This window comes from Bufo bufo, chromosome 2 (genome assembly GCF_905171765.1).
Source record: "Bufo bufo chromosome 2, aBufBuf1.1, whole genome shotgun sequence".
Lineage (NCBI taxonomy): Eukaryota > Metazoa > Chordata > Amphibia > Anura > Bufonidae > Bufo > Bufo bufo.
This window is the reverse complement of record NC_053390.1, coordinates 787,186,594-787,207,390: the sequence shown is the minus strand read 5'-3', so window position 1 is coordinate 787,207,390 and position 20,797 is coordinate 787,186,594. Positions and strand designations below refer to the sequence as shown.

At 43.8% G+C, this 20,797-nt stretch overlaps 1 protein-coding gene across 2 annotated transcripts in view; it reads left to right on the top strand.

The window, feature by feature from the left end:
* Positions 1-20,307, top strand: part of CFAP99 (cilia and flagella associated protein 99) — a 113,966-nt gene extending 93,659 nt beyond the window's left edge. For both annotated transcript variants that reach the window (XM_040419213.1, XM_040419212.1), the window contains exons 14-16: positions 403-608; positions 16,743-16,908; positions 19,954-20,307. In XM_040419213.1, the coding sequence (XP_040275147.1) occupies positions 403-608; positions 16,743-16,908; positions 19,954-20,115 (534 nt within the window). In that variant the 3' untranslated portion in view covers positions 20,116-20,307. The remainder of the gene's footprint in view (positions 1-402; positions 609-16,742; positions 16,909-19,953) is intronic.
* The last annotated feature ends 490 nt before the right edge of the window (positions 20,308-20,797 follow it).

Below are 20,797 nucleotides of genomic sequence, written 5' to 3'. Positions count from 1 at the left end.
GTTGGATTTATTATTGGCAGTGACCTATCCCATGGAACAGCCTCAGGGGTCTGTGCTGTTGCAAAGGGGCCCAACAGTCTTAGATATTGTGTAGGCTACACAACATTATGGCTAGGATATGCCATAAATGTCAGATAGGTACAAGTCCTACCTCTGGGACAAACTCCTGTGTCTAGAACAGGACCTTCGAAGTGAAGGAGAGTACACTGCTTAAACGTGACCAACCTCTGTTCACCCTAATGGAGGTCTAACAACCAGACCCCACTGATCAAAACCTCTGACAAGTCACTAGGAAATGTCAGAAGTTGGTAAAACCGATAGACACCCTTTAATCTGGCTACTTTGGGCTCGTTGTGATGAGTTGATGGACACTAATAGGTTGGTGTCTTGGTTATTCCTCAGACTGCTGGACATAGATTGAACTGTGAGATGTCCATAGTGGAGCTCCGGGAACGTCTGGCTTTACTAAAGGAAGCTGAGAGAAAAGCTGAGGAGGAAAAGAGAGACCAGATCCTTGAGGAGAAACAGTCAAAACAGCAGCTTCTTCTGGATACACTGGAGCAGATCTCTCTACACAGAGCTGCCCAAGGCAAAGCTTCTCTTCTCAGGTCAGTGAGGTGTCCGCTATTGTCACTGTGTGTCGCCACATGAATGTGTGAGGAAGGTGTCCGCTATTGTCAGTGTGTGTCGCCACATGAATGTGTGAGGATTAGTGCACTCTTGCCCTGAGACTCTTATCTGCCATTGTTCTGAAACCATATCTGTGCAAATACTGTATATGGTGTTCTCGAGGTCTCCTGTACCATGGCTATGTGAAGAATATTAACCAGTGCCACTGAGGTCTGAGCTCCTTGGTGCCATTGTCATAAGACTAAGAAAAAGAAGAGGAAGACACTGAACATCAGATTCGGGCTTCACGCTAGATCCTAAATAGTGGGAGTCATTTATAAAGACCGGCTTTTCATGCTGGTGTTTGTTTCCCCCCTGTTCTGCTGGAGGATTAATCTAATTTATGGCGAGATGTGCGCCTCGTCATAATTTATGTGCACCTCCGGCTGTCCACACACCTGGAGTGAAAACTACGTCAGCCCCCGACTAGAGTAGTTTTCACTCCTCATTTACACTTAAAAGTTAGTGAATTTGCCTGGGCCAATATTCCAGCCCCCACCACTCCCTCACCATTCCCAAGTGGTGAGGACGGCGTAAAAACGTTTGTGTGGCAAAATATTGTTGCACAGGCATTTAAAAAGTCGTAAAAAGGATCTTGAGACCTTAGTAAGTGGCCCACAATATGTTCCACCCCACATAAGGAGCGCATCTTCTCTTGCCTGGTTCCCTTCTCTCTGAGACCTTTCCCATGCATCCTTGCATACCCTTATATATCAAGATACAGACACAAAACCGTCATGGCGAGCAAAGCTGTTTGTGAGGGGAATGAGAACTATAAAGGAGGGACATGCTTCTTCCTGCTGGATCTGCTTCTGGCTTTGGCTTAAAAATCTGGAACAAAATACTGCCACAAAAGCAGTGTGTGACACCACCCATATGCCTTATTCACATGTCCGTGTCCATGACATGTCCCTCCTTGTGTCATCTGTATCTCAAGTGCACTTCTAGCCTGAGATGGGGATTTCCAGATCATCTACTGTCAATGGTCAGTGAAAACCATGTGAGGATATGTCTGCTGTCTGTGAAGAACACGGACAGCACATGCCTGTGATTTACTGCTGTGTGAATAAGTCCTTAGGCCTCTTTTAGGCTACTTTCACATCTGCGTTGTTAATTCCGGTTTTGAGACCAGGCAGAGGAGTCCTGTATTGAACGGACTTAAACGGATTTGTGCCATACCCATATTTTCACCCAGGCAGGCCCTGCTATATGAGCATTTCATGCTCCCATGCGATCCCTTGCCCTGCGCTGAATCGTGCAGGGCAAGGGCTTCTTTGTTTAAGTTTTTACACTGCTAGGTAGAAGCTTCCGCCCAGCAGTGTTTTCGGTGACATCACCGGCTCTGATGGACGGGCTTTAGTGCTGCCCTAGCCGTTTTACAGAGTAGGGCAGTGCTAAAGCTGGCCCATTAGTGCCAATTACAGCCAGGTCCATAAATATTGGGACATCGACACAATTCTAACATTTTTGGCTCTATATACCACCACAATGGATTTGAAATGAAACAAACAAGATGTGCTTTAACTGCAGACTGTCAGCTTTAATTTGAGGGTATTTACATCCAAATCAGGTGAACGGTGTAGGAATTACAACAGTTTGCATATGTGCCTCCCACTTGTTAAGGAACCAAAAGTAATGGGACAATTGGCTTCTCAGCTGTTCCATGGCCAGGTGTGTGTTATTCCCTCATTATCCCAATTACAATGAGCAGATAAAAGGTCCAGAGTTCATTTCCAGTCTGCTATTTACATTTGGAATCTGTCGCTGTCAACTCTCAAGATGAGATCCAAAGAGCTGTCACTATCAGTGAAGCAAGCCATCATTAGGCTGAAAAAAGAGAGAGATAGCAAAAACATTAGGCGTGGCCAAAACAACTGTTTGGAACATTCTTAAAAAGAAGGAACTCACCGGTGAGCTCAGCAACACCAAAAGAGCCGGAAGACCACGGAAAACAACTGTGGTGGATGACCGAATAATTCTTTCCCTGGTGAAGAAAACACCCTTCACAACAGTTGGCCAGATCAAGAACACTCTCGAGGAGGTAGGTGTATGTGTGTCAAAGTCAACAATCAAGAGAAGACTTCACCAGAGTGAATACAGAGGGTTCACCACAAGATGTAAACCATTGGTGAGCCTCAAAAACAGGAAGGCCAGATTAGAGTTTGCCAAACGACATCTAAAAAAGCCTTCACAGTTCTGGAACAACATCCTATGGACAGATGAGACCAAGATCAACTTGCACCAGAGTGATGGGAAGAGAAGAGTATGGAGAAGGAAAGGAACTGCTCATGATCCTAAGCATACCACCTCATCAGTGAAGCATGGTGGTGGTAGTGTCATGGCGTGGGCATGTATGGCTGCCAATGGAACTGGTTCTCTTGTATTTATTGATGATGTGACTGCTGACAAAAGCAGCAGGATGAATTCTGAAGTGTTTCGGGCAATATTATCTGCTCATATTCAGCCAAATGCTTCAGAACTCATTGGATGGCGCTTCACAGTGCAGATGGACAATGCCCCAAATCATACTGCAAAAGCAACCAAAGAGTTTTTTAAGGGAAAGAAGTGGAATGTTCTGCAATGGCCAAGTCAATCACTGGACCTGAATCCGAGTGAGCATGCATTTCACTTGCTGAAGACAAAACTGAAGGGAAAATGCCCCAAGAACAAGCAGGAACTGAAGACAGTCGCAGTAGAGGCCTGGCAGAGCATCACCAGGGATGAAACCCAGCGTCTGGTGATGTCTATGCGTTCCAGACTTCAAACTGTAATTGACTGCAAAGGGTTTGCAACCAAGTATTAAAAAGTGAAAGTTTGATTTTATGATTATTATTCTTATTCTGTCCCATTACTTTTGGTTCCTTAACAAGTGGGAGCCTCCACCTAGCAGACCCTATGGAGAGCCTGCTACATCACCGGATCTCCAAAAAATGCTTTTGGACTGCGCGATTCAGTGCAGGGCAAAGGAGAGCATCGGAGCATTTACTGCTTCGATGCTCATATCAGGGGGCTGTCTGGGTGAAAATGTGGGTATGTCCGCGTTCAGCTCTGTACACAGACAACCCCTTTAATACGTCCGGATGCATCCGTTTCAGCCGGATCCAGTTGTATTAAATCAAAACTGAACAAACCCGGATCCGGTATGAAAGTCATTGTAAGTCAGTGGACACCAGACGATTTTCATGCCGGATCGTCTGCCTTTAAAATATTCTGGCTCCAAAATATGCATGGATTCCGGCTGATATACCATCAGTATTGTCATCAATGTTGCTTCAGTATTTCATCTGGATTTATAGGTGTATTTCTTCCTTACTACATTTTTGATGCACTCCCATAGATTATTATGGGCACATTTAGAATATGGAAATTATACGCCTATATGAATAACCTTATATCTGTAGCACCGGTACACACAATATGTGCCATATACAGATTACAAATACCCTCGTGTGAAAGAGACCTTAGGCTGGTTTTCTGTTTTTGAAGCCAAAACCCAGGGTGGATTAAAAAAAGACAAGTAGTGTCCGTCCTTTATACTTTTTCTCCCTTTATAATTCACCCCTGGTTTTGACGGACACCTGCAATGTGCGATTCGCAGTTTGCGGACCGCACATCACAGACACTATAATAGAAAATGCCTTTTCTGGTCCGCAATTGCGGACAAGAATAGGACATGTTCTATTTTTTTCAGGAACAGAATTGCGGATCCCCAAAAAACGGATCCCGAAAAAACGGATGCGGATCCCGAAAATGCGGATGCGGATCCGTTCCAGCTCCATTGAAAGTGAATGGGTCCGCAAATTGCGGAACGAATGCGGACCCAAATTACGGACGTGTGAATGGACCCTTAGGGTTCGGCCACATATTCTGGTGTTTTGATGCAGTTTTTGAAGCCAAAACCAGGAGTCTATTCAAAAACAAGCAGAAGTATTAATGGGCGGGCTGGGAACTAAAACAAGCCCTGATAAAAAAAATAAGAGTGGCACCATGTTGTAGGAGAGTCCATATTGACTGAAGGTGGGGCCTGCAATACCATAGTGCAGCACAAAATACTGTCCGAGAAGAACTAAATACCACAGTGCAGCACAAAATACCGTCCGAGAAGAACTAAATACCACAGTGCAGCACAAAATACCGTCCGAGAAGAACTAAATACCACAGTGCAGCACAAAATACCGTCCGAGAAGAACTAAATACCACAGTGCAGCACAAAATACCGTCCGAGAAGAACTAAATACCACAGTGCAGCACAAAATACCGTCCGAGAAGAACTAAATACCACAGTGCAGCACAAAATACCGTCCGAGAAGAACTAAATACCACAGTGCAGCACAAAATACCGTCCAGTAGAACCAAATACCACAGTGCAGCACAAAATACTGCCCTAGAAGAACCAAAAACCACAGTGCAGCACAAAATACTGCCCTAGAAGAACCAAAAACCACAGTGTAGCACAAAATACTGCCCTAGAAGAACCAAAAACCACAGTGCAGCACAAAATACTGCCCTAGAAGAACCAAAAACCACAGTGCAGCACAAAATACTGCCCTAGAAGAACCAAAAACCACAGTGTAGCACAAAATACTGCCCTAGAAGAACCAAAAACCACAGTGCAGCACAAAATACTGCCCTAGAAGAACCAAATACCACAGTGCAGCACAAAATACTGCCCTAGAAGAACCAAAAACCACAGTGCAGCACAAAATACTGCCCTAGAAGAACCAAAAACCACAGTGTAGCACAAAATACCGCCACCCCTGCTGCAGTATTCAACTGTATCACAGTCCTAAGGATGGTGATACAGTTGTATTCAGGAGGGCACCCGAACCCATTGGCCAGGTGCATAATTACCTGATGCTCCTAGCATTAATTAATGCTGAGAGCATCAGATCATTATGTATCCAGCTGGCAGCCACGAGGAGGGCTTGGGCGGCCCCCTGGGCCTCTGCCCACTGGAAAATTTCCCTGTAGGGTCTATGACAAGTCTGCACCTCGCAGTATTGTTTTTCCTCAGTACTTTCTTTCCTTTATGATCCACTCCTGATTTTGGCTTCAAACCTGCATTATCTTTGCATTGTTCAGGATATTTTCAAGGTAATTTTGATTATACCTGTGGGGGAAAAAGGGCAGAAAATAAGACTGGAGAACTTAAGGTTTTGGCTACACCGCGGTCTTGGTCTCTCCCAAGAATTGCAGTGAGATTGCAGTGTAGCGGTGCTGGCGATTCGCACGTGTGCTTCCAATGCAACCCCAGAATTGCAAAAAATTGAACACTGCTAGATTTTTTTTATATACTGGGGTTGTGGTCGTGGCAAATGTGCAAGTCGTGCTGCGATCCTACTGTGATCCTTGGGCGCGATAGGTGTCACGCCACTAAGATCGCTGTGTACCCGAACCCTAAAGGGGTTGTGTTATCTCAATAGTCAGGCAAGTCTCGACCAACAGATGGCTGGGAGACAGCGGGAAATAGCGGGTCGCTCCTATTCCTGTTACAGTGCAGGGGAGCTGCAGAAATAGCTTAGCACTGCACACTCAGCTGCTTCTGTAACCGATGACTATTCTGATTTCCACCATTGATGCCCCTTTAACACTCTCAGTCAAAGCCTCACATACTGTATAGAATCTATATACACCGCCAGCTCCGTAAACCAGTGCATATGTATGTTCCATATACCGTTATTCCGTGTTTGTTGATTATTTACTTAGCTCATGTATTATTTAGCATGGAGCAGTAATGAATGATATATAATTACCCCGTGCATGGCAGGAGCTGCCAGTGACCCAAATCTTCAGGTGTTAAATTGCCTAGTACATTACTTATGTTAAAAGGTTTTAAAAAAGCAGCTAATTTTAAAATATCCCGTAAAAATCACCCCATTACATGATTTATCAACCAGTGGCAGCATAATTAGCTCATTTTCTAGACAGCTAATTTACATGCAGACACGGTGCAGCTGCGCTAATAAATACAGTTCAAGCTGGAGAACAGACTCATTTACATATCGCAGCTGCACGACTCGCCATTTAGCGCAGAGGTAAATCGATGGCGACACCAGGATGGGATCGACGAAACACAGAGAAACCAGTGGCGTCTCTAGCTTTCAAATTTTGGGGGGGCACACTGGGGGCCAGGACAAAAGTAGGGGGGGGGCAGCTATAACTACGATACATTTACACAAGTATGCTTAGAAATGCTGCGATACTTTACCCAATACCTAAAACCGCAACAGGGAAGAAAAGTCCTGCTGTCTGTGGTTTAAAAATCACTCAGATTTCAACATGTCCTAGTTGCCTGTGGATGACACTTTTATAGGGAGGGGGATCTGTGGATGACACTGCTATAGGGGGGGGGGGATCTGTGGATGACAATGCTATGGGGGGGGGGACTGTGGATGACACTGCTATGGGGGAAATCTGTGGATGACACATACCGTATATAGCATCTTATGCTTTATGTGTCATCCACAGATCCTCCCCATGACAGTGTCTTCCCCATTTCCCCCTCCATAACAGTGTCATCCACAGATCCCCCTCCCTATAACAGTGTCATCCACAGATCCCCCTCCCTATAACATTGTCATCCACAGATCCCCCTCCCTATAACATTGTCATCCACAGATCCCCCTCCCTATAACAGTGTCATCCACAGATCCCCCTCCCTATAACAGTGTCACCCACAGATCCCCCTCCCTATAACATTGTCATCCACAGATCCCCCTCCCTATAACAGTGTCATCCACAGATCCCCCTCCCTATAACATTGTCATCCACAGATCCCCCTCCCTATAACAGTGTCATCCACAGATCCCCCTCCCTATAACAGTGTCATCCACAGATCCCCCTCCCTATAACAGTGTCATCCACAGATCCCCCTCCCTATAACAGTGTCATCTACAGATCTCCCTCCCTATAACAGTGTCATCTACAGATCCCCCTCCCTATAACAGTGTCATCTACAGATCCCCCTCCCTATAACAGTGTCATCCACAGATCTCCCTCCCCGCCGCTCACAGAAGTGTACATTTGACATTTCTAAACTGTAATCCATATCCTGCAGTAACTTTAACTTTAAATCAGGATTAAGCGGCCGCTCATCTCTACTAGTACCTTAACCTTACACCACTCGGCTAGCTTCGGTAACAGGGCCAGGCTACAGCCTACAGGCACTGCCTGTTAGTTGTTAGCGAGCGAGCGCTGATTTCTGCAGGTCAGAGCATACGGATTACAGTTTAGAAGAAATGTACACTCCTGTGAGCGGTCCAGTGGCGGATCCAGAGCCTGGTCTCGGGAGGGGCACTTCCAAGCGGTATACTGTACATTGTGTGGCACAGTGTAGAGGTATACTGTATATTGTGTGGCACAGTGTAGAGGTATACTGTACATTGTGTGGCACAGTGTAGAGGTATACTGTATATTGTGGGGCACACTGTAGAGATATACTGTATATTGTGTGGCACAGTGTAGAGGTATACTGTATATTGTGTGGCACAGTGTAGAGGTATACTGTATATTGTGTGGCACAGTGTAGAGGTATACTGTATATTGTGGGGCACAGTGTAGCGGTATACTGTATATTGTGGGGCACAGTGTATGCTATATGTGTATAACAAACATATTTCACATGAAAACTTACAATTACTTGGCTTGGCCCTTGGGGATCTCGGACGCCACTTTCAACACTTCAACACATTACATAAATACAGCACCAGAACCAAGCTCAGTACATATATACAGCACCAGAACCAAGCTCATTACATAAATACAGCACCAGAACCAAGCCCATTACATAAATACAGCACCAGAACCAAGCTCAGTACATAAATACAGCACCAGTTTAGTGAAATGCTATAATTTTGTTTGCTGTAAATACCACTAGGGGGAGCTCACTGCATCTGTCTGTCTAATGTCTGTGTCTTTCGCTGTAGGGGTGAATATAGACAGTAGACATCCGCTGTGGAAAAATACCGTAGTATGTGGGCCTCTTGCTGTTTATCAGTTAAAGGGATTGTCTGGATGTTTAAAATAATGACGTATCCTCAGGATAAGATGTCAGTATGTGATTGATAGGGGTATGACTGCTGGCAGCTCCACGATCAGTTGTTTGAAGAGACTGCTACGCTGCTGCACGCCGTTTCTGGGCCAATGATGTCAGGTTCATCAGTCACATGGCCTAGGCGTAGCTCAGTCCCATTCAAATGCAAAGCACAGCCACTATCCAATGGACGGCAATGTGCCTGGCAAGCTGCAAGGAGGATAGAGTGCTCACGATCAAACAGATGATCGGCAAAGGTAATGGGTGTGGGACCCCACAGATCAGATACCGATGTGCTATCCTGAGGATATCTCATCAGTAATAAACACTTGGACAACTCCGTCAATTTATCAAGAGTGCTCCTCATAGTGCTCATTGTCCCTTAAGGTGGCCATACACATTAGACAAAATTTGATCAAAGTGGACCATTTCAACCAAAACTAATGTTCGTCGGGTAAAATTTAACAACAAATGATCGTCTTAGCCATCCAACGACATTATTGTCTGAAAAGAAAACAGCCATGTTTAATACTTTCCTCCGATAGTCGGAATAATCATTCGTGAGTGAAAGATCTTTCTTTGAAAGAAGGCTCCCAGAAACATCTTTTGTCCATCGCCTGGTTTCAATGGACATCCATGGGAGTGTGAACAACTGTAACAGCCAATATGGTCTAAAATGTGTCTGGTTGTGTCTGAGAAATGATCCTTCACCAAATGTTTGTTCAATTGCTCACATCAACCAACTTCTATCTGATGTGCATGGCCAAATTTAGCAGGACTGTAGTCATTTCTTCATCTAATAGATTAAATTACTGATAAATTCTGAAGGGACCTTGGTGGCCTTTTTTTATAGTGGTATGGGATCCAGATCCAGGCCTTTCCTCACATGTCCTTTTATCACCACCCAGTCTCCTGGTTGCAGGCTGTGTGTTTATTCTACTGAATCTGGATCTTAGGCAGTTGTATATAGTCTGTCTCAGTCTCTGGAACTGGTAAAGTGGCCTGGGGGTGTGCTTGCTTGGAGTCTTCACCACTTGACCGGGATTGTTCAATGCACAGACCATACATCCGAGCAGCTACTGTAGAAAATCCTGGAGCAATCCACCCTGCATTAACCACACTTACCATGGCACCTTTTGATAGGTGAGTGGGCCTGTGGGCCTCCTGAGCCATAGCTGGGTATAGAGGGCGTGGTAGACAAATCTTGTCTTCGTTTCTCCAAATTCCATGTTCATCAGATTTGGCCCCTTGTTTTGCCCAAAGTTCTTTTTCCTCTGGAGGGGCTTGTTCGAGCATTCTTTGAAATGTACTTACATAAATGTCCTCAGGTCTCAAGGCTCTCACCGGGGTGGCTTCAGCATTTAGTGGCTGGAGTGCAGCTTGTTTGGCTGCCTTGTCTGCTCGATCATTTCATTTTGCTTCCACCGTGGTACATCTTGTATGAGCCTTTACCTTAATAATAGCAACCTCTTCTGGTAATAACAGAGAGTTCATAAGTTCAAGTACAGAGTCTTTATTTTTAATTGGCAGGCCTGCTGATGTTAGAAAGTCTCTAGCCTGCCATATGGGTTCATAGTCATGTGCAATACCAAAAGCATACCTTGAGTCCATGTAGATGTTCACCTTCTTCCCCTTGGCCAATTTCCACGCCTCAGTGAGTGCCTTCAGCTCTGCCTCTTGCGCTGACATGTGAGGTGGCAGTGGATCAGCTATCCCTACCTCATGCTGTGTGACCACTGCATATCCAGTGTGGAACCGGCCGTCCTCTCCCATCAACCTGCTTCCATCTACAAAATACTCAAAATCAGGGTTATCAAGGGGGTTTTCAAGTACTTGTTGCATTATTTGTACACAGTCATGGGGGTCATGTTCCATCATGTCATTTAGGAGGCTGCCTGTACCTTCTATGCCCCCTTCCCCCATTTCTGAATCTGTGATTGGTAACAAAGTAGCAGGATTCAGAGTAGTACATCTTTTGAAAGAAATGTTAGTGGCATGAGGAGTGCACACTGGAGTCTGAGTTGCCTAGCCCTAGAAATATGCTTAGGTTGAACCTGTGTTAATATGCCCAGTATGTCATGGGGTGTCTGTACAATCACCGGGTAGTCTAACACAATTTCAGAGGCTTTTTCTATCATTGCCTGCACTGCCGCTACCGACCTAACACAGGAGGGGGCGCCTCTGGAGACAGGATCTAATCTGGCTGAAAAGTACACCACTGGCCGCTGGCGGTCACCATGTTTCTGAGTCAGTACAGCCGTGCTGTGACCCTGCATTTCTGAACAGAACAGGTGAAATTCCTCGTCATATTTTGGAATACCCAGGGCTGGGGCCGAGGTTATGCACAGCTTCAATGTGTGGAAATTATTTACTGCCTCTTCTGTAAGGTGAAATGGGTCAGATGACAGACAATCATACAGGGGCTGCATTAACATGGAGGCATGTCGAATTCAGGGGCGACAGTATGACACCAGCCCCAAAAACACCCTTAGGCCCCTTGCAGACGAACGTGTCCGGATTAGATCCGGATGCGTTGCGTCTGCGATCAGGGAAAATCATGTGAGTAGGTACACAATTGCAGTCAGTTTTGACTGCGATTGCGTTCCGATGTTCAGTTTTTATTGCGCGAGTGCAATGCGTTTTGCACCTGCGTGATAAAAAACTGACTGTGGTATCCAGACCCGAACCCGGAATTCTTCACAGAAGTTCGGGTTTGGGTTCGGTGTTCTGTATATTTTATTATTTTTCCTTATATCATGGTTATAAAGGGAGAATAATAGCATTCTTAATACAGAATGCATAGTAAAATGTCGCTTTAAGGGTTAAAAAAATTTAACTTGCCTCATCCTGTTGTTTTAACCCCTAAAGCCACATTTTAGTAAGCATTTTGTATTAGGAGTGCTATTATTTTCCATTATAACCATGTTATAAGGGAAAATAATACAGTAAATTGACTTTTATCAATTTACTTACATCATCTCCTATCAACCATGCGTGAAAATCGCACCTCATCCGCACTTGCTTGCGATTTCTATGGGGCCTGCGTTGCGTGAAAAACGCAGACTATAGAACATGCTGCGATTTTCACGCAACGCACAAGTGATGCGTGAAAATTACCGCTCATCTGAACAGCCCCATTTAAGTGAATAGGTCCCGGATTCAGTGCGGGTGCAATGCGTTCACCTTGTGCATTGCAACCGCGTGGAATTCTCGCCCGTGTGAAAGGGGCCTTAGACTTTGTGCTCCTTTGGGCAATTGTATCCTTTCAGCAGCCTCCTTTCTTTCTGGGTTTAGGTGGCGAGATCCGTGGGAGAGGCAGTGTCCTAGAAATACAACCTTGTTTTTAAAAAACTGCAGCTTCTGCTTTGAGGCTTTACACCCGTTCTGATTTAGGAAAATTAAAAGAGATATAGTTGCCTCACAGCAAATGTCATTGGTCTCAGCACACAGGAGCAAATCATCCACCGCCTGGACCACTGAGCCAGGCGGTGCCCAGTTAAGGACAGATTGCAGAGCCTGCGAATACATGGTCGGGGAGTTCTGAGCTCCCTGAGGCAGGACGGTCCAGGTATACTGGTTACCCTTAAATGTAAAGGCAAACAGATACTGACGGTCTGCATTTGCCAGATCTATCACTGTGAAACACGTAGCAGTGGATGGAACTTGTGACAGTAAGGTACGTGGGTTTGGCACTATTGGTGTTTGTAAAACTGTCACCTTGTTAACTTCTCTCAGATCATGAACCATCCTGTAACTGACAGGCTGTCCCTTAACTGGTTTCTTCTTTATTGGGAACAGCGGGATATTAGCGGGAGATACTAACGAGTACTAGCGGGAGAGTTTTTATCACCGGCCTGGAGAAAAGCATCAATATGACTGGCCACTGCTATCTTCTGGGTATTACTGAGGGGGTACTGCTTCACTTGAGGGGGATGACATCCTGGCTTAAGGGTACTTTCACACTAGCGTCGCTGGATCCGGCAGGCAGTTCTGTCGCCGGAACTGCCTGTCGGATCTGGCAATCTGTATGCAAACGGATACCATTTGTAGACGGGTCCGGATGCGGATCCGTCTCACAAATGTATTGCAATACCAGATCCGTCTCTCCGGTTGTCATCCGGAAAAGCGGATCCGGTATTTATCTTTTTCACAGTTTTAAAGGTCTGCGCATTTTTCCAGAACACTTAGGGCCGGATCCGGCATTAATGCATTTCATAACATAGTAACATAGTACATAAGGCCAAAAAAAGACATCTGTCCATCCAGTTCGGCCTGTCATCCTGCAGGTTGATCCAGAGGAAGGCATAAAAAAAAAACTGTGAGGTAGAAGCCAATTTTCCCCACTTAAGGGGAATTAAAAATTCCTTCCCGACTCCAATCAGGCAATCAGAATAACTCCCTGGATCAACGACCCCTCTCTAGTAGCTATAGCCTGTAATATTATTACGCTCCAGAAACACATCCAGGCCCCTCTTGAATTCCTTTATTGAACTCACCATCACCACCTCCTCAGGCAGAGAGCTCCATAGTCTCACTGCTCTTACCGTAAAGAATCCTCTTCTATGTTTGTGTACAAACCTTCTTTCCTCCAGACGCAGAGGATGTCCCCTCGTCACAGTCCTGGGGATAAATAGATGATGGGAGAGATCTCTGTACTGACCCCTGATATATTTATACATAGTAATTAGATCTCCCCTCAGTCGTCTTTTTTCTAAAGTGAATAACCCTAATTTTGATAATCTTTCAGGGTACTGTAGTTGCCCCATTCCAGTTATTACTTTAGTGGCCCTCCTCTGGACCCTCTCCAGCTCTGCTATGTCTGCCTTGTTCACTGGAGCCCAGAACTGTACACAGTACTCCATGTGTGGTCTGACTAGCGATTTGTAAAGTAGTAGGACTATGTTCTCATCACGGGCATCTATGCCCCTTTTGATGCAACCCATTATCTTATAGGCCTTGGCAGCAGCTGCCTGACACTGGTTTTTACTGCTTAGTTTGCTGTTCACAAAAATTCCAAGGTCCTTTTCCATGTCAGTGTTACCGAGTGCTTTATCATTTAGTATGTACGGGTGACTTGCATTATTCCTTCCCATGTGCATAACCTTACATTTGTCAGTGTTAAACCTCATCTGCCACTTCTCTGCCCAAGCCTCCAATCTATCCAGATCCCTCTGTAGCAGTATACTGTCCTCTTCAGTGTTAATTACTTTACACAGTTTAGTGTCATCTGCGAAAATTTATACTTTACTATGCAAGCCTTCTACAAGATCATTAATAAATATATTAAAGAGAATGGGGGCCCAATACTGACCCCTGAGGTACTCCACTAGTGACAGTGACCCAATCTGAGTGTGTACCGTTAATAACCACCCTCTGTTTTCTATCATTGAGCCAGTTACTTACCCACATTTTCTTTTATATAAATAATGCCAGATCCGGCATTCCGGCAAGTGTTCCAGAATTTTGGACGGAGAAAATTACGCAGCATGCTGCAGTATTTTCTCAGTCCAAAAACCGTACAGTGACTGAACTGAAGACATCCTGATGCATACTGAACAGATTGCTCTCCATTCAGAATGCATTAGGATAAAACTGATCAGTTTTTTTTATGGTATTGAACCCCTAGGACGGAACTCAATACCAGGTTTTCTTAAACTAACAATTGGGTAACAACCGTACTGTCTTTTATCTTTAGTTTAACTGGCTCAGATTCACTGACAAAAACTGTTTCTCCTGTAAATCCCACAGCCAGTACATAACAAGGGGTTAACTGATGTGGCTGCAAGAAACTTTGGTCTACTACTGTTTTGGCTACCCCCGTGTCAACCAGGAACCTTTCTGTTTCTGAGTATACAACAATCTACCTTGCACAACTTCTCCATCCCTCAGTTTCCACCTCTCGAGCGACTTTTATCCATATATCAACCACTTCTTCACATCCACGATCCTTTATCCAACCACAATGTGTTCTTCTGAATCTTTCTCAGACTAGCTTCCTCAGAGCTGCCTCCCTAAATCAGGGTGCCACCGTGCTAGTACTTCTAGGGTTAAGATTCCCATACTTCATCCCTGCCTTCTCCAACACTCTGTCCACATTCTTCAGACCCTCCTTACCTTCTCTTACCTTCACCAATGTTTTGGCTGTCATAACTTTCGGGTATACTAAAATTATTCCTTAGTGCTCTTTAACTGTACCAGAACAACTATAGAAAGTAACAAAATTCAAGACATCTGTTTTCCCTTAGTTTCCTTAGAGTTTCCTCACTATATCATCTAATGCACTCTGTTACTGAGATTTCCCTTTCTATAATGTTCTGCAATTTTCCAAACACAGTAAAGAACAAACAAAACATATACCATGACTCCTAAAGCCAGACCAAAAACATCATCAATCAAAGTTGCTCATGATCAGAAACTAAACCCAACAGTTATAGGTATTTTCAACTTTCAAGGTTCTTTATCAATATGGACTCGAATGTACGTTCCTTCAACAATCCCTCAAACCAGACAACCGGTCAGCGAAGCACAGATATAATGTAAGATATAGTCTCTTACTTTGCAGCGCTGTCTTTTATATCTGTCCATCCTGGTCAGGATTATCCAAGTTGTCGGGAGATCAATGAAGTGTCCTTTAGTTGAGCCCCTCGTTGGGCGCCAATTTTTTTTTGGGGCAAAACCCCCACCTCTATAATTGTCGGGGTCCCAATTGAAGTTTTGTTTATGAGCACTCGGAGAGCTGACACAGACACATTGCTGAATCAAATTCTCTCCCCTTTATTCCATGCAAGCATACATCTTTATAGCACTACAGATATCACAGACAAATCTGGCACACCTCCAAAGTGGTGGAAAGTGATACTAATGATTTATTGGTTATTCATAAAAGGCAATACTTCCGCACCATACTAACAGAATTCTAATAATTAGTTTCTGCCGCATCTTATCTCAAGGTTAGTACTCGTTAGCAGCACATCCCTAAACTCAGAAGGAACATAACTCTCTCTTCTATGTCAAACTCTGATAAGGGGGGCGAGGGAGCTGCTTACCTTGGCCTTGTAGCTAGAACACATTTTAATTATATACACAGAGACTGTCATGTCTTCACAGCTGGCTCATTAATTTTTCCACATATGCACAAAATGGAGGACATGTTTATACAAAATGGATTCTCATCCATCATAATAGTAATAACTACTTATCTAACATGTATCTAATATCATTTATCTATCTATGTATATATCTCATATCTAATATGTATTTAATATCTATCTATATCTAATATGTAATATCTATCTAAAATGTAACATCTGTTAGGTTTTATATATATATATATATATATATCTATCTTATATCTATCTATATCTTCTATCTATCTATCTATCTATCTATCTATCTATTATCCATCATATATTAATCTATCTATTATCTATCTAATAACTATCTCATATCTATCTATATCTTCTATCTATCATATATTAATCTATCTATCTTTCTATCTATCTTTCTATCTATCTATCTAATAACTATCTCATATCTATCTATATCTTCTATCTATCTATCTCATATGGATCTATCTAATTGCAAAGAATACAGCAGCACAGTTAGACAATTCCGCAAAAAAAACGGAACGGACACAGAAAGAAAATACGTTTGTGTGCATGAGCCCTTAAATGCAGACAACTGGTCCTGATTTATGAAGGGATCTCCAGTACTAACATCTAAGAAGAATAAAGTATTACAATGAGAACATATTTTCCTGGCAGATAAAGGAAATGGCTGGAAACCTTGTTTTCTGCGAATGTTCACTTTCACGGGCAGGCAATGTAATTTTCCACTTCAGTGCCGCCCTAACTCAGAGCTGCAGAGTCAGGGTAAACTTAGCATTAAGTGTAACCATGAATCACCGGTGACGGTCCAAAGTGTGATGCTATTTGTGAGCCCTCACCTGATTAAAGCAGCTTACTTTATTAGGGGAAGAAAAATACACTTTCCTATCGCGGTATATGCTAGATCTGTTTTATTTCATTTATCTTTTTGACAGGCTGGAAGAGAAAAAAACGAAATCTCAGCTTGGAAAAGCCGCTATAGAAAACAATGAGCGGGTCACCGAACTTCAGAGGAAACTCGAGGAGAAAATGACCGAACGCAAGAGACAGGCCGAAGCCTTAAAGCTGAACCCCCAACGTAATACCATCAAATCTTCTAAGGTAAGTGGGCGGTAAATGACGGTGCAAAAAGCCCAACCAGATGACCCTACACTGAACCTGTCACATTGCACATGGTGTCTGATATACAGGCGGCATGTATTAGAGTAGGAGGAGCTGAGCAGATTGATGTGTAGTTTTATGGGAAAAGATTCAGTTTAGGCCTCATGCACACGGCCGTCGTTTTGGTCCGCATCCGAGCCGCAGTTTTGGCGGCTCGGATGCGGACCCATTCACTTCAATGGGGCCGCAAAAGATGCCGGACAGCACTCCGTGTGCTGTCCGCATCCGTTGCTCCGTTCCATGGCCCTGCAAAAAATATATAACATGTCCCATTCTTGCCCGCGCTTTGTGGACAAGAATAGGCCGTTATATTAAAGGCTTTCCGTGCCATTCCGCAAATTGCGGAAAGCGCACGGACGCCATCAGTGTTTTGCAGATCCACAATTTGCGGATCGCAAAACACACAACGGTCGTGTGCATGTAGCCTTGTGTTTTATTCATTTATATGCCTGCTCTTTCTATGCTTAGGAGTCCAGTGGGCAGTGCTATCAGTGATTGACAGCTGTCTCTATATACACAGGCATACAGGGGGGGCTGCCAATCACTGATAGGACCGCCCACATGGCTATTCAGCAAAGAACGCTGTGATATAAATGAACAAAATACTAATGTTTTTTCCTATAAAACTATATATTAAAGTGCTCAGCTCCTCCAGCTCTATAACATGCTGCCTGTAGATTACACTGCAGGTTCTGTACACAGTAAGCTCCCAAGCTCCCCCTAGTGGCAGCTGCAGGTAGGCAACAGGGGTTTTCTCACAACCAACATTTATTTCCAATCCACAGGATCACTGGAGTGAACTGAACCTTCTGCTAGAAAGCCTGGCTACAGCTATGACAGGGGTGATATCGGGGGCCCATCTACCTTAGAGGCAGACCATGCAGATACTATGACAGAGATGATATCAAGGGCCCATTTACCTTACAGGCAGACTATGCAGATACTATGACAGAGATGATATCAAGGGCCCATCTACCTTACAGGCTGACCATGCAGATACTATGACAGAGATGATATCAAGGGCCCATCTACTTTACAGGCTGACCATGCAGATACTATAGCAGAGATGATATCAAGGGCCCATTTACCTTACAGGCAGACCATGCAGATACTATGGCAGAGATGATATCAAGGGCCCATCTACCTTAGAGACAGACCATGCAGATACTATGGCAGAGATGATATCAAGGGCCCATCTACCTTAGAGACAGACCATGCAGATACTATGGCAGAGATGATATCAAGGGCCCATCTACCTTAGAGGCAGACCATGCAGATACTATGACAGGGGGCCCAAAAGCATATGGGATGTCCAAAACCAGGACTTTAATGGAGAACCCGGTTTCGTACTTGCTAAGCGGTTCCTTTTGTTCGGTGCATACGGCTAATTGATTTTCACAGTGGGGCTGATGGGTTGAACCGCAGACAGGAAAGAAGCCTGTGTCCTTAGAGGGTAGTCTAGTGTCAGTCAGTACGTCTTTTTCTAAGGATAATGAAAAGTTCCACGGTTTTCCAATGTAAGTTCTGTATTAGTCACAGATCTGCACTTGCTGTCATTCAATAGGGACTTTCCTTGTTTATTTTCAGGGGATTAAATGCTCTCCTGGTCATATGATTGATACACGGGTGCACCGCTGCGACAAGTGCAACATAATGAAACAAGTACCTGTGCGTCCGTTATATGACCGGGACAAAATGGCGAAATAATAAAATAATATATAATGTTTAATTACAGTAAGTAACCTTTATATGCTAGCACTGGAAGACCCCTTTACAGCAGTTGTCTCACTTCAGTAAATGGCATTTATCATGTAGGGAAAACAAATACAAGGCACTTACTAATGTATTGTGATTGTCCATATTGCTTCCTCTGCTGGCTGGATTCATTTTTCCATCACATTATACACTGCTCGTTTCCATGGTTATGACCACCCTGCAATCCAGCAGAGGTGGGCACGTTTGTACACTATAGGAAAAGGCGCCAATCTCTCTGGTAGACTCAATATGCGCAGTCTCGGCCACCTCGTATCTGCGCTGCAGCGGTGGTCGTAACCATGGAAACTAACAGTGTATAATGTGATGGAAAAATGAATCCAGGCAGCAAAGGAGGCAATATGGACAATCACAATACATTAGTAACTGCCTTGTATTAACTTTCTCTACATGATCAATGCAATTTTCTGAAGTGAGACAACCCCTTTAAAGACCATCTGTCAGCAGTTTTGTTCCTATGACACTGGCTGACCTGTTACATGTGCGATTGGCAGCTGAAGGCATCTGTGTTGGTCCCATGTTCATAATGTGCCCGCATTACTGAGAAAAATTATGGGGGTCAATTATCAAACTGGTGTAAAGTAGAACAGGCTTAATTGCCCACGGCAACCAATCATATTTCACCTTTCATTTTGGACAGCTCCTTTGGAAAATGAAAGGTGGAATCTGATTGGTTGATATGGGCAAATAAGTCAGTTCTACTTTACACCAGTTTCATAAATGACCTCCTAGGTTTTAATATATGCAAATGAGTCTCTAGGAGCAACGGGGGCGTTGCCATTACACCTAGAGGCTCTGCTCTCTCTGCAACTGCCGAGCCCTCTGCACTTTGATTAACAGGACCAGGTGTGATGATGTTTACACTGCCTGGTCCTATCAGAGAGCAGAGGGTGCGGCAGTTGCAGAGAGAGCTGAGCCTCTAGGTGTAATGACAACGCCCCCGTTGCTCCTAGATGCTCATTTGCATATAAAACATCATTTTTCTCAGCAATGCGGACACATATAAACATGGGACCAACACAGATGTCTTCAGCGGCCAAGCGCACATGTAACAGGTCAGCCAGTGTCATAGGTACAAATCTGCTGACAGATGCCCTTTAAGCAGATGAATATTTCCCATTTTCTGTAGTCGGGTATTGCACATTTCATTGTCCTATATACTGCTATTGTTTTTTTTTTAAATCTGCTTCAGTGAAATCCTCTTTCTTACAGAACTCTTATGAAGAGAAGCACTGGAAGGAACTGGAGGAGAGCAGGGAGCGCCAGGCTCAGCTACTCCAGTACGGGGTGGTGTCAAGAGAAACCGCTCACAGGATGGCCGCTTATCAGGCTGCAAGAAACTGGAGCTCGCAAGCCTATGTGACGCCGTCATAGACTTCTCACATCATTGGACTTTATGTTCTCCTCTACCCAGCAGACTGTACGGAGACCACAGACTCACTAATAAAGAAAAAGATGCCCATAGTAAAGAAAAACAGCAAAAATAATTTTTTAGCTAATTGCTTACAAATAGCTGGTTACGGTACAGTGAAGTCAGAGGAACACCTCGCAAGCCAAAAGTGAACATTTTTGAGCACATTAGGTTTAAATTGTTCCTTACTAAAACAACTAACATTAAAACTGAGTGACTTCAGAGCTGAAATCTCAAAGCATTCCTTGCTGTCAGTGTCTGCACAGATCTTGCTCTCGTGAAGACTAGTCAAGTACAGTTGTCGGGGGGTAATAATTCAATTAAGAATTATTAATTATGGTCATAAAAATAATTAATCATAAAAAAATTAAATTTATAAAATTTGTCATAAATTCTTAAAATCATGACCTGGTGAATTGTAAACGACCTAATTGATACAATTCACATCTGAGTCCGACTATTTCCTCAGATAAATAAGTTATTTTGACGTAAGATGACGTTAATGATAAACATGTAGTCCTGCATTATACAATAATACACAGGTATTATAAAAATATGCAGATTTATTGGTTACAAGGTTATAAACATATATAAGTAAATAAACACAATGATACATGCAAATGAATATATATAGCGTTAATATAA